The following is a 14,829-nucleotide window of genomic DNA, read 5'->3' as shown; positions in this document are numbered from 1 at the left end:
AAAGTCCGGGACAACCAAAAGTCCGGGACAACCAAAGTCCGGGACAACCAAAGTCCGGGACAACCAAAGTCCGGGACAACCAAAGTCCGGGACAACCAAAGTCCGGGACAACCAAAGTCCGGGACAACCAAAGTCCGGGACAACCAAAGTCCGTGTATGGCCGCCACCACTTCCGGCTTCTTCGACCGACCAGGCACAACATTAAGACTCAGTTTATAACGCTCAATAATTCGCCACAACTCCTGAACCTTTAACTGCTGTAACAACTTAATTGATGGGGCTCCCAAAAATTCCCTCACAGGATCCATTTCACCACAACTCTTATGACTACAAAAGCCCAACCAGTAACTGATAACCAGTAATCAATAGGCAACCAAGGCCACAATGTCAAACCAAATTCAAACCAAATTCAAACCATTTACCAGGCCATCACTATCATAAGTATAGACAAAAGACCCTGTTATCAACTATAATACCCCAACATGGGATGGCGAGTAGCTTTACTTAGCGAGAGAATGAAGCGAAAGAGCTGCCCCGCGTCTAACTCAAAAAAAAAAAAAAAATCCCTGACTAACCACAACCTAGTCTTCAGTGCGCTCATAGCAGCTTAACTACCAACAGTACCCTAATGGCACTGCTGAATAGCGCCCCGGCTTACAGCACACCAAAAACAACAAACTAAAACAACAAACAAAAAAAAACAAACAAGCGTTAAGCGCTTCTCCTCCTACCACGGGGGTTCACGTAGCTCATGGTATCTAAACCACACGCTTCAGACAAAAGGTGGGCGACAACAGTAACCCCGTCTACTCACCATCCAGCTGAGGATCATAACCGATAACCAGGTCACCACTCAAAGGAGGAAAGTGGCCACAGTCCTCCCCTGCTGCAAGCCAAGCAAATCAAAGTTTACTAAGGCAAACCAAACCACTTATTGAGCAATCAAACAAACTAACCAAACACTGTGAGTCTCCTACACAAGTACTACCGAACTATCCAGGCATTAGTAAGGTACTGACAACCTTACCAATTTTCCCGGACGAGCGCCCATTTGTTATGACCACCTGGCTCACGGTAGATCACAACAAGTAGGGAGACCACACAGGTAAACCATTTCATGTATTTATTAAAAATAAGGCCCTAAGGTACAAGGTAACTAAAGATAATAACGTGCAAAGTAACAAGAAACAACTAAGGGAAAAATGGTTGGCCGTTGTTGTCACAGGCAGGGAGGGAGAGAGCGACTGGCGGCCCTGGAACCCTCTCCTTAAATACCCTCCCAGGCAATCAGACCAAATCCTGTGCACCTGGATTGGACCTGACCTGAAAGGCAAAAATGAGGAAAGCACCAAGGGACCAGGGAAACAGCGCCTCCCCCACCACACAGGAGGAGGACAGCTATTCCCAATACAGAGATACATAACAGTGCGTAAAAACGTGTGCAAACTTGACATCACCCGCAAACCAAAGTGCAAGCTGATTTACTAATAGCGTGCAAAAAGGACTGCACCTCTCAAATGAGCAAAATAGCACACGCTATTCATTTAGTACTTTTGCCCTGATGAATAATCAATATGGGGCGTACCCGCCAGAAAGCGCTAAATACTGGGAGGGGAAGATGCAAATTGGTCCATTTACCACGCGCAATGAGATTTACCAAGCCTGAAAGTTATTGCGGGGATTGTGATTGCATCTGTATTTAATACGTTCGAAAGGAAGGTGCTAATCTGCCCAGCATTACGCAGGGATGCTTGTTGGTGCCTGATTTGAGGACTGGGGTGGGGATGGCTCAACTTGTGGTGAGGATTCTCCACATGCAAAAGGAGAAATATTTTATTTGAATGTTAAATCGAGTATTATTCAGCAAAAGGTTGCCACAGGAGGCACATTCATTTTTTTATTTGTGATAATAAATACATCACGTGTTTTCATGGAGAAAAAAGTGTTTCTTATTGTGCGCCTATACTTGTTCTGCAGTTGTCATACCCCGGTGTTGTGCCGTATTCAGCACCCCTGCCGTGAAAAGCAACCCCTCGTCTGACAAAAATGATATTCTCATTCCGTGTCACGTTCTGTTTAGCGTCCAGTTTTGTGTTAATGATTCATGTTTAAATGCGCTCATGGATTCCACAATAGTCATACTTTCCCACAATCACAGTCATAGATAACAAAAATCGGGTAAATGGTTATTGATGTCATTAATTAATAGCCTGCTTACTGTGTTGTCTTCCATAATATTTGTAAATATATATAATATAAACTCCTAAGTATGTGTTTGTGTGAGTGTGTGTATATAAATATATTGAAGTATCAGTGTGTTGCTTTTTTTCTTGGTCTACTTATCATTGAATATACGAGGGGGTGCTTTTCACGGCAGGGGTGCTGAATACGGCACAACAATTTGCCTCGTCCACTAATATCTCTAACTCCAACTCGTCAAATTGCATTGCGCAAACCATCCATGGCGCAAACAAGTAAGACAAATAAGACACGCAACACCTCATTTAAATACTGCTGTTTGCACCTGTTATCAATTGCGCAAGCATTCTTAGTTGATCACCCGCAAACCACACAACAACAGCCCGTGCAAACCTTTTCAGTGCACACGCAATTTAGTACTCTTTATTTAGGATCTTAGTAAATCAGGCCCTAAGAGTATGACATGAATCTGGCTTCATTTCACCACCTCACCACCTGCGTCGCCAGTTCCCCATATCTTAAGACTGTTCCTACGGGAGGGAGCACAATTTTTTTTAGTTTTTTCTTTTTAACGCCCAACCTTTGCGCAGAAGGTGGCTTGTGCATCTTTCAAGCCCTGTTTTGTGCACAAGCAAGCTTTATAAATGAGGCCCCAGAGCTGTTACTGGTGACTGAAGCAGCTTAACCGCCTCCGTCCGTGTGGAGGAGGCGGAGATTGAGCTGTCCGACACTCTGAACCCGCGGAGCGGAGACGCGGAGACCGAGAAGGAGCTCAGTATCAGATCATTATTGTGTTTGTGGGGGAAGAAAGAGCTGCTGGCCCGAATAGATCAGAAATATGTGGAGACTAACGGTCCAAGTTCAGGTTCAGGCCTAAAAGGAGGAAATGAACGTGATCAGAAACTCCTCCTGGTCTCTAGTACAATCACCGGATGTTCTGGCTCCATTTTATGAAGGATGGACCCAGTTAAAGATTTAGACCAGAACCAGAACCAGACTGTAAATATGTTTCTTTCTGCTGTAAAGTTGGACTGACGGAGTTCAGTGGAAATGAACTCCTCGCTCTAGTGGTCAGTCGAGGAACTGCAACCACAGCCTTCTGGACTCTCCAGGGTCTAAGGTGTTTCAGTAATTAAGAGTCAATGATGATCCTTTGTCCTGGAGACAAAAACTAAGAGCAAACGTGCAGTGCTTTAAGTGGACAAAAATAAGTGCCGGTACTTCCCTTATTCAACAGTTCAAAGAGTGAGTGTCCGGGGTGAGATGGGTCCTTGATGATTTTCCGGGTGTTGTCCAGCTCCTCCAGGGAGGGGAGAGAGCAGCCCATTATTTCTTGGGCCGTTGTGACAACCCTCTGGAGTGCCTTCTTTTTTGCCACTGTGCAGCTGGAGAACCACACACATATGCAATAAGTGAGGATGCTCTCTATGGAGCATCGATAAAAGGACACCATCAGTTGTTGATTTAGATCAGGGGTCACCAATCCTGGTCCTCGAGGGCCGGTGTCCCTGCAGGTTTTAGATGTTTCCCTGCTTAATTGCACCATGATACAAGTGACTGTGTCATCAACAGAATTGTGCAGCCCTGGATGACAAGCTGATGACGATGATTAATTAGAATCAGGTGTGTTAAAGCAGGGAAACATATAAAACCTGCAGGACACCGGCCCTCGAGGACCAGGGTTGGTGACCCCTGATTTAGATGATGGTTTCTGAGAATTCTCAGAAAGTACAGTCTCTGCTGTGCCTTTTTGATGATGGTGGTGGTGTTGACACTCCAGGTCAGGTTGTCCTCTATTTCCACGCCCAGAAACCGGAAGCTGGAAACCATCTCCACACAGACCCCGTTGATGAACAGAGGCTGAATGTCTGTCTTTTTCCGTCTGAAGTCTATGATCAGCTCCTTAGTTTTTGCAGTGTTCAGGACCAGGTTGTTCTCTGAACACCACAGTGCCAGCTGAACCACCTCGTCCCTGTAACAGACTCATCCCCCCCGGAGATGAGTCCTACCACAGTGGTGTTGTCCACGAACTTTACAATACTGTTGCTGGAGTGGGCAGGAGCGCAGTCATGGGTGTAGAGGGTGTAGAGTAGGGGACTCAGCACACAGCCCTGAGGTGAGCCGGTGTTGAGACTGAGTGCTGAGGAGATGTGGGGGCCTCCTCTCACCCTCTGGGAGCGATCAGACAGGAAGTCCTTGACCCAGCTGCAGATGGAGTGTGGTATTCCCAGTTCTGACAGTTTGATCACCAGTCTATCTGGTAGGATGGTATTAAATGCGGAGCTGAAGTCCACAAACAGTAGCCGAGCATAGCTCCCCTGCCGCTCCAGATGGGACAGAGCAGAGTGGAGCTGAGCTGCAGCTCCACGACTCCATCTAGTGGTCGGATAGTAGAAGTGCAGCAGCTTCCTCACTGCTGTCGGACATGAAGCTGGAGAGAAGATCATTCAGAGCTGCTCGTTATACATCTACCATGACGTGTGTTTCCTCTGCAGATGAAGGTAGAAGGTGTGTGTGAGCTGATGTGAATCCAGCAGCATGGATCAGTGTGAGGACAGAGAGGAGGGAGTCCTTCCCTCCAAAACCTCCCCGAGGGGAAAACCTGAGAGAGAAGAAGAGAGGTGAGATGATCTAACTGTCCATGACTGTTCTGCACGTCAGAGTTCAGCCCTCACGTCAACAAACACCTTTATTACAGGAGACCTGGACCTGGACCTGGACCTGGACCTGGACCTGGACCAGGACAAGGACCTGGACCTGGACCTGGACCTGGACCTGGACCTGGACCTGGACCTGGACCTGGACCAGGACCCAGCTGTGTGTCCTTGAAGAGTCACCGATCAAAAGACTTGGACATTTTCTTTAAAGGAGAGCAACGTTCTACTGTAAAGAGGTGAGTGTATCCAAACTCTGCCAATGATTTATGTTTAATACTTTTTGAATAGACTAAATATTTTTATCTGTATAACTTCTTTTCCATATTTATAGAATATGTACATTTTGAACTTTGTCTTCTATCAGTGTCCACCAGAAAAGAGACTCTCTTGAAACTGAACCCAGCTGTTTGTCCTTGAAGAGCGACAAGTCAAGGGAATGGTTCGCTGACTTTAAAAGAGACCAAGGTTCTCCTTCAGAGAGGTGAGATGTATTTAAACACATGACATGTATTTAAATCCGTCCTCATGTTAGGAAATATCCCCATCTTTCCTCCTGAGTAGATCATGTAGTCCTGGACCCCTGTGGTCCTCCATCACCTGATGGTGATCTGAGCTTCCTCCTCATAGATCTTCATCTCCTGTCAGGAGCTTTTTCCTCTGGTTGACACATCTGGAGGTCTCACCTTCCAGAGGACTGATCCTGATGATGGTCCAGAGTTCCTCTTACTGATCCTGATGATGGTCCAGAGTTCCTCTTACTGGTCCTGATGATGGTCCAGAGTTCCTCTTACTGATCCTGGTGATGGTCCAGAGTTCCTCTTACTGATCCTGATGATGGTCCAGAGTTCCTCTTACTGATCCTGATGATGGTCCAGAGTTCCTCTGACTGATGATGGTCCAGAGTTCCTCTTACTGATCCTGATGATGGTCCAGAGTTCCTCTTACTGATCCTGGTGATGGTCCAGAGTTCCTACTGATCCTAATGATGGTCCAGAGTTCCTCTTACTGATCCTGATGGTCCAGAGTTCCTCTTACTGGTCCTGATGATGGTCCAGAGTTCCTCTTACTGATCCTGATGATGGTCCAGAGTTCCTCTTACTGATCCTGATGATGATCCAGAGTTCCTCTTACTGATCCTGATGATGGTCCAGAGTTCATATTACTGATCCTGATGATGATCCAGAGTTCCTCTTACTGATCCTGATGATGGTCCACAGTTCCTCTTACTGATCCTGATGATGGTCCAGAGTTCCTCTAACTGATCCTGATGATGATCCAGAGTTCCTCTTACTGATCCTGATGATGGTCCAGAGTTCCTCTTACTGATCCTGATGATGATCCAGAGTTCCTCTTACTGATCCTGATGATGGTCCAGAGTTCCTCTAACTGATCCTGATGATGGTCCAGAGTTCCTCTTACTGATCCTGATGATGGTCCAGAGTTCATATTACTGATCCTGATGATGGTCCAGAGTTCCTCTTACTGATCCTGATGATGATCCAGAGTTCCTCTTACTGATCCTGATGATGGTCCAGAGTTCCTCTTACTGATCCTGATGATGATCCAGAGTTCCTCTTACTGATGCTGATGGTGGTCCAGAGTTCCTCTTACTGATGATGATCCAGAGTTCCTCTTACTGATGCTGATGATGGTCCAGATTTCCTCTTACTGATGATGGTCCAGAGTTCCTCTTACTGATCCTGATGATGGTCCAGAGTTCCTCTCACTGATCCTGACGATGGTCCACAATTCCTCAGCTGGTTCATGTCTCCATCAGTTGTCCGTCTTCTTGATCTCTAACGTTTCTTTGAGCAGGACTGGATCTTGTGAATGTGTGAATAAGCAGAGCTCTCACTGAGGTCTCATGTTCTCGTTGGATCAGCAGGACTAGTAAACCTTCACCACCACCAGTCCTCTGATGGACTCTCCTCATCCCAACAGGACTTCATGGACCTTCAGCTGCTGTTTGTCTCTGTGAGGACAGACATGATGTGAGCTAATCCTTCCTGGTTCCTCCACAGAGTGGACCAGCAGATCTCAGAGTCCCCCAGTGGTCCGTCTGTCCAGCAGCATCAGACCCAGCTGGACTCCGTCTTTCAGGTCTGTACATGAACAACAACTGTCTCCATCTGTTGTCCTGATGTCCATCTGCATGCTGGTCTCTGGAAACCAGTAGACTGTCAGTCTGTCCATCATGGACCTGATGTTTGTCTCCATGCTGGTCTCTGGAGACCAGTGGACTGTCAGTCTGTCCATCATGGACCTGGTTTTTGTCTCCATGCTGGTCTCTGTCAGTCTGTCCATCATGGACCTGATGTTTGTCTCCATGCTGGTCTCTGGAGACCAGTGGACTGTCAGTCTGTCCATCATGGACCTGATGTTTGTCTGCATGCTGGTCTCTGGAGACCAGTGGACTGTCAGTGTGTCCATCATGGACCTGATGTTTGTCTCCATGCTGGTCTCTGGAGACCAGTGGACTGTCAGTCTGTCCAACATGGACCTGATGTTTGTCTCCATGCTGGTCTCTGGAGACCAGTGGACTGTCAGTCTGTCCGTCATGGTCCTGATGTTTGTCTCCATGCTGGTCTCTGGAGACCAGTGGACTGTCAGTCTGTCCAACATGGACCTGATGTTTGTCTCCATGCTGGTCTCTGGAGACCAGTGGACTGTCAGTCTGTCCAACATGGACCTAATGTTTGTCTCCATGCTGGTCTCTGGAGACCAGTGGACTGTCAGTCTGTCCGTCATGGTCCTGATGTTTGTCTCCATGGTTTCAGTCTGGTTGTGTCCTTCATGTGGTCTTCTGTTCCAGCTGCTGGAGGACGACATCGTCATGTTTGTGAAGGACGAGCTGAAGAAGATCCACAGGGGTCTGAGTCCAGATTACCCAGAATCCCTAGAGCATGTGTTACAGGGTGAGGATGAAGAGCAGAGGAGGAGCAGCAGAGATGCGTTTGTGAAGATCACAGTGAACTTCCTGAGGAGAAGGAAGCAGGAGGCGCTGGCTGAGCATCTGCAGAGCAGTAAGAGGATTTCTCTGAACATTTAATAATAATAATAATAATAATAATAATAATACATTTTATTTGTATGGCGCCTTTCAAGACACTCAAGGTCGCCTGACAGAGCAAGAAATACAACAATAGAAATACAAATTACAACAGTAAAAAACAAGTATAAATTAAAGCTGCAAGCAGCGATGAACGGGCCCTCGCACTCACGGCCACCGCCCCCCATAAGCATATCAGAAACGACACCACCCACGACTTCCTATGTCAAACCATTCAAAAGTTATAGCAGAAAAAAGGGACAACCAATCAGAAGAAGGGGCGGGGCTGATTCAGGCCAATGAAGGTCAAGGACTCCATACAGAATCTGATGACACCACCCACGACTCTCTATGTCAAACCATTCAAAAGTTACAGCAGAAAATCGGGACAACCAATCAGAAGAAGGGGCGGGGCTAATTAAGGTCAAAGTAGCTCAAGGACTAATTACAGAGTCCCATGACACCACCCACGACTCTCTATGTCAAAACATTCAAATGTTATAGCAGGAAATAGGGACAACCAATCAGAAGAAGGGGCGGGGCTAATTTTCACCAATTATGGTCAAGGACTCAATACCGAGTCCCATGACACCACCCACAACTCTCCATGTCAAACCAATCAAAAGTTATGGCAGATAAAAGTATTCTAGGGGGCGCTGTTGAGCCGTTAGGCCACGCCCATTAATGCAAACCATGAAATATCAAATTTATCGCCAAGTCTGGCTTGCATGCAAAATTTGGTGACTTTTGGAGAACTATCAAATATGGACCAATCAGATGAAGGGGGGCCGCGCCTTTTGGCGTCTAGCGTCGCCACGGTAACACTTTTAAAAGAGAAAAGTAATGCGTGGTGTCGCAGGATGGAGTCGCACATTTTGATGTATAACACACTTGGGTGCACGTTACGGCTCGGGCTGAATTCATTCTCGAAGGAATGGCAAATATTGCTCCAAAATGACGCGATTAATGCAGAATGTTCAAAATGGCCGACTTCCTGTTCGGTTTCGGCCATGGTGCCAAGAGACTTTTCTCTCAAAGCGTATTATGGGGCTTAAGGCGCAAAGTTTTTTCTGTCTGAACCAATCAGATGAAGGGTGGGCACGCCTTTTGGCGTCCAGCGTCGCCACGGTAACGCTTTTGAAAGAGAAAAGTAATGCGTGGTGTCGGAGGATGGAGACGCACATTTTGATGTATAACACACTTGGGGGCACGTGACGGTTCGGGCTGAATTAACTGCCGAAGGAATGGCATAAATTTCGCCAAAATGACACGATTAATTCAAAATGGCAGACATCCTGTTCGGTTTCGGGCATGACACCAAGAGACTTTTCTTTAAGTTGGGCCATGATACAGGTGTTTACCGATTTTCATGCATGTACGTCAAACCGTATCGTGGGGCTTGAGGCACAAAGTTTTCAAGGGGGCGCTGTTGAGCCATTTTGCCACGTCCAATAATGCAAACCATTAAATATCAATTTTTTCGCCAGGCTTGGCTTGGGTGCAAAATTTGGTGACTTTTTAGGCATGTTTAGGGGGGCAAAAAGGCCTTCCTTTTGTCAGGAAAATAATAATAATAATTAAAGCTGCAAGCAGCGATGAACGGGCCCTCGCACTCACGTCCACCGCCCCCCATAAGCAAATCAGAAATGATACCACCCACGACTCTCTATGTCAAACCCTTAAAAAGTTATAGCAGAAAATAGGGACAACCAATCAGAAGAAGGGGTGGGGCTAATTCAGGCCAATGAAGGTCAAGGACTCCATACAGAATCTGATGACACCACCCACTACTCTCTATGTCAAAACATTCAAAAGTTATAGCAGGAAATAGGGACAACCAATCAGAAGGGGCGGGGCTAATTTTCACCAATTATGGTCAAGGACTCAATACCGTGGGTGGTGTCCGATGACACCACCCACGACTCTTTATGTGAAACCATTCCAAAGTTATTGCAGAGAAAAGTATTCTAGGGGGCGCTGTTGAGCCGTTAGGCCACACCCATTAATGAAAACCATGAAATATCAAATTTATCACCAGGCCTGGATTGCATGCAAAATTTGGTGACTTTTGGAGAACTATCAAATATGGACCAATCAGATGAAGGGGATGAGCGCTTTTTCGCGTCTAACGTCGCCACGGTAACACTTTTGAAAGAGAAAAGTAATGTGCGTAGTCGCAAGATGGAGACGCACATTTTGATGTAAAAAAACACAAAAATTGCTGACAAAATTTTCTGCTCACAGCAGGGATCGAACTCACAATCTCTGGCACTAAAGTCCGCAATGCCATGGCTGAGCTATCACTCAGCTATAGTGGGGCGGTTTAGCTAAAAATTTCAAAAGGATTGTGCATTTTGTGATACAAGCATAAAATTTGGCACAAATGTACATTGATATATGGCAAACATTTTCAGATATTGAGCCACTCGGAATTCTCCCTTCATGTCCGCCATATTGGCATTCAAAATGGCCGCCATCTGAAATCTATATTTTCAATTATCTTTGGGTCTAATGCTGCTATTGACTCGATTCTTGTGTCTAAATGTATGTTTTTGGGGGCAAGAAATCCAATGGAAACAATCTGCATCGCATATTTTGTACCAATGAGCCCGCCATATTGGATTTCAAAATGGCCGTTGATTGAAATTTACATTTTCCATTATCTTTGGGTGTAATACTGCTATTGACTCGATTCTGGTGTCCAAATGTATGTTTTGGGAGGAAAGGAATCCGATGGTTACAATCTGCATTGTGTATCTTTATAAATCAGCCAACATATTGAATTTCAAAACGACTGACACCTGAGTTATATGTGTGATAGCAGCCCAAGATGTGTTTTCATTGTCTACTGTACCAGTTTTATCTTCTAGGACCTTTTTTACATTGTCTAGCCATTGGTATTCTTCATGAGTCTGCTGTTGGAAGTTTCCTCTGGCCAATGACTCTACTCTAGCAGCTGTGACAGGCGACCCCTTGATGCTGCTAGTGACGGGGGGTACGTCAGTATAATAGTGCGGCAAGGGGACGACAGTCTTGGACCGTGCATCTCCAGATTCTCCGGCAACGACGATACTCCGATTCACTCCTTCACCAGTGTAAGAAGGATGTTGTATTAAAGAAATACCGGTACCATGGAAGGAGTCTTTTGATGTTGTTGCACTGGGGTTATGGTCTATGTTGTCTACAGCGGCAGTTGTAAACACTTCGCCACGCAAATTTAGAGGGCAGACCACTTGTTCTCTATAAAACTGTTTGCAGACACGGTTGCCCATCTGTGCTGAGAGCTGGAGCACTCTGTCATACAAGATGCTTAAGCCAAGGTGTGAAAGTCTGTCGACTAATTCTTTCTTGCGTGTATGTGCATGCAACATCATCCCTATGTATGTTGGAATTGGGGTCTCTTGTGCAACACTGTGTCTGACACAGGTGGACGATGACGTGCCACGAGTTTGCTTGTGTTTGACGCTGTTGAACTTCAGTATCTGGGCTGCGGTAATTGCTGCAGGGTTAGTGTCTTTTGTCTGGTCCTTGATGCTGGGTCCCTCGAGAATCATGTTGACTAGTGCAAGCAGCAACGGTGGCACAGATTCTTCTTGACACCCTTCAGGGAATCCTGTAAAGGGCTTGGCTTCTCCGAATATATGACGGCGAACAATGTGTGCAGCACGTGCAAGATGGACTGCATCACTATCACTGTCCAGTTCGCAAGCTTTGTAAAGAGCAGCACCCAGATCTTCTTCAAATGCCATCAATATGTCTCTCCCCTTGGTGTGTGCTCGCATGTCAGGAAACTGAGATCGCAGTCTCTGTTTTAGTCGTGTGGAGTGGACTCTTGTATCGAGCTGCACTCCAAGCTGCTCCATTCTCGACTGATATAGGTGGACAAGATCGGCCAATCTAAATACTGGTGCTGTCTCCTCATCTTGTCTTGTTTCTTCAATGTAGAGGACGAGTTCAGCGAAGATTACTGCCGACATTGATCTCTCTTGGTCTGAGTCCTGTGGTCCTGTTGATTGGTGAGATCTCGCGCGGTTGTAAAGTCCTATCAAGCACTGCAGGTGATACTGGGCGTCCAACGCGACCATGTCACCACCACTGAGACGGCCAAGCAGTTCTGTATCACTACACTCTTAAAGGTTCCGTGTCAGACTCCGAAAAGGATCAGTTGGGGCCAAACTCCATTCTTACACAGAACAGGTCAGATCTGACCCAGAAATGGTCATATTTATTATACCTTATTCTGTGTCATTTTTACCCGAAATGGAGTTTGGCCCCACCTGATTATTTTCCGGGTCATCTTACACAGAATTTTTAAGAGTGTACCATTACCACCACCCCACCACCAGAATCAAATCATTAGATCCTCAGATATAGAAAGATTGAGAAGCACCTATTTTGAAATCCAACGTGGCGGTCCATAGGTAAAAATATGCAATGTATTCTGTTATTATTAGAATTTTGTCCCCCATAACATATATGAATCGAGTCAATAAATGCATTTGACTTTTTAGAGATAATCACACATGTAGATTTCAAGTGGCGGCCAATTTGAAATACAATATGGCAGCAAAATTAATAAAGATATGCATGCAGCTTGTTACAATTGGGTTCCTTGCCCCCAACCCCCCAAATCATACATTTAGACTGAACCCAAAGGTTATCGCAAATGTAGATTTTAAAAGGCGGCCATTTTGAAATCCAGCATGGCGGCTCAGTGGTAAAATATACGCAATGCATAATGTTACCATTGGATTCCTTGCCCCCAAAAACATACATTTAGACACCAGAATCAAGTCAATAGCAGCATTAGACCCGCTGATAAACAAAAATGAAGATTTCAAATGGCGGCCATATTGAAATCCAAGATGGCGGCTCAGTGGTAAAAAATATGCAATGCATATTGTTACCATTGGATTCCTTGTCCCCCAAAACATACATTTTGGCACCAGAATCGAGTCAATAGCAATTTTAGATCCACAGATAAGCGCAAATGCAGATTTTAAATGGCGGCCATTTTTAATTCCAATATGGCGGACATGAAGAGAGAATTCCGAGTGGCTCAATATCTGAAAATGTTCGCCATATGTCAATGTACATTTGTGCCAAATTTGTTGCTTGTATCACAAAATGCACAATAGCTTAGCTATGCTGCCCCACTACTATTCCTTTCCTTTTGACTTACTGCCTTATCACACACCAACATAGCGATGAAATGTAAATGGGTCTGGAACTGTTTTTTCCTAATTTTTTAAATATTTGTAAGGTATAAATATTAGTAAAACACTACTATTTGATATTATTACCACCACCCACGACTCTCTATGTCAAACCATTCAAAAGTTATAGTCAGAAAATATGGACAACCAATCAGAAGAAGGGGCGGGGCTAATTAAGGCCAACGAAGCTTAAGAACTCATTACAGAGTCCCATGATACCACCCACGACTTCCTATGTCAAACCATTCAAAAGTTATAGCAGAAAAAAGGGACAACCAATCAGAAGAAGGGGCGGGGCTAATTCAGGCCAATGAAGGTCAAGGACTCCATAAAGAATCTGATGATACCACCCACGACTCTCTATGTCAAACCATTCAAAAGTTACAGCAGAAAATCGGGACAACCAATCAGAAGAAGGGGCGGGGCTAATTAAAGCCAACGAAGCTTAAGGACTCATTACAGAGTCCTATGACACCACCCACAACTCTCTATGTCAAACCATTCAAAAGTTATGGCAGAGAAAAGTATTCTAGGGGGCGCTGTTGAACCATTAGGCCACGCCCATTAATGCAAACCATGAAATATCAAATTTATCGCCAAGTCTGGCTTGCATGCAAAATTTGGTGACTTTTGGAGAACTATCAAATATGGACCAATCACATGAAGGGGGGGGGGGGCGCGCCTTTTGGCGTCTAGCGTCGCCACGGTAACACTTTTGAAAGAGAAAAGTAATGCGTGGTGTCGCAGGATGGAGTCGCACATTTTGATGTATAACACACTTGGGTGCACGTTACGGCTCGGGCTGAATTCATTCTCGAAGGAATGGCATATATTGCTCCAAAATGACGCGATTAATGCAGAATGTTCAAAATGGCCGACTTCCTGTTCGGTTTCGGCCATGGTGCCAAGAGACTTTTCTCTCAAAGCGTATTATGGGGCTTAAGGCGCAAAGTTTTTTCTGTCTGAACCAATCAGATGAAGGGTGGGCACGCCTTTTGGCGTCCAGCGTCGCCACGGTAACGCTTTTGAAAGAGAAAAGTAATGCGTGGTGTCGGAGGATGGAGACGCACATTTTGATGTATAACACACTTGGGGGCACGTGACGGTTCGGGCTGAATTAACTGCCGAAGGAATGGCATAAATTTCGCCAAAATGACACGATTAATTCAAAATGGCAGACATCCTGTTCGGTTTCGGGCATGACACCAAGAGACTTTTCTTTAAGTTGGGCCATGATACAGGTGTTTACCGATTTTCATGCATGTACGTCAAACCGTATCGTGGGGCTTGAGGCACAAAGTTTTCAAGGGGGCGCTGTTGAGCCATTTTGCCACGTCCAATAATGCAAACCATTAAATATCAATTTTTTCGCCAGGCTTGGCTTGGGTGCAAAATTTGGTGACTTTTTAGGCATGTTTAGGGGGGCAAAAAGGCCTTCCTTTTGTCAGGAAAATAATAATAATAATTAAAGCTGCAAGCAGCGATGAACGGGCCCTCGCACTCACGTCCACCGCCCCCCATAAGCAAATCAGAAATGATACCACCCACGACTCTCTATGTCAAACCCTTAAAAAGTTATAGCAGAAAATAGGGACAACCAATCAGAAGAAGGGGTGGGGCTAATTCAGGCCAATGAAGGTCAAGGACTCCATACAGAATCTGATGACACCACCCACTACTCTCTATGTCAAAACATTCAAAAGTTATA

At 45.5% G+C, this 14,829-nt stretch overlaps 1 protein-coding gene across 3 annotated transcripts in view; it reads left to right on the top strand.

Moving 5' to 3' along the window:
- Positions 1–14,829, top strand: part of LOC133418372 (NLR family CARD domain-containing protein 3-like) — a 170,944-nt gene that overhangs the window by 139,144 nt on the left and 16,971 nt on the right. For 2 of the 3 annotated variants that reach the window (XM_061707015.1, XM_061706995.1), the window contains exons 2-6: positions 4,695–4,820; positions 4,898–5,092; positions 5,221–5,337; positions 6,878–6,956; positions 7,669–7,879. The exons of the other annotated variant lie outside the window; for it this stretch is intronic. In XM_061707015.1, coding sequence (XP_061562999.1) covers positions 4,738–4,820; positions 4,898–5,092; positions 5,221–5,337; positions 6,878–6,956; positions 7,669–7,879 — 685 coding nt within the window. In that variant the 5' untranslated portion in view covers positions 4,695–4,737. The remainder of the gene's footprint in view (positions 1–4,694; positions 4,821–4,897; positions 5,093–5,220; positions 5,338–6,877; positions 6,957–7,668; positions 7,880–14,829) is intronic. 3 annotated transcript variants of the gene reach the window in all.

Source organism: Cololabis saira, chromosome 2, assembly GCF_033807715.1.
Source record: "Cololabis saira isolate AMF1-May2022 chromosome 2, fColSai1.1, whole genome shotgun sequence".
Lineage (NCBI taxonomy): Eukaryota > Metazoa > Chordata > Actinopteri > Beloniformes > Belonidae > Cololabis > Cololabis saira.
This window is presented reverse-complemented; position numbering and strand designations above follow the sequence as displayed.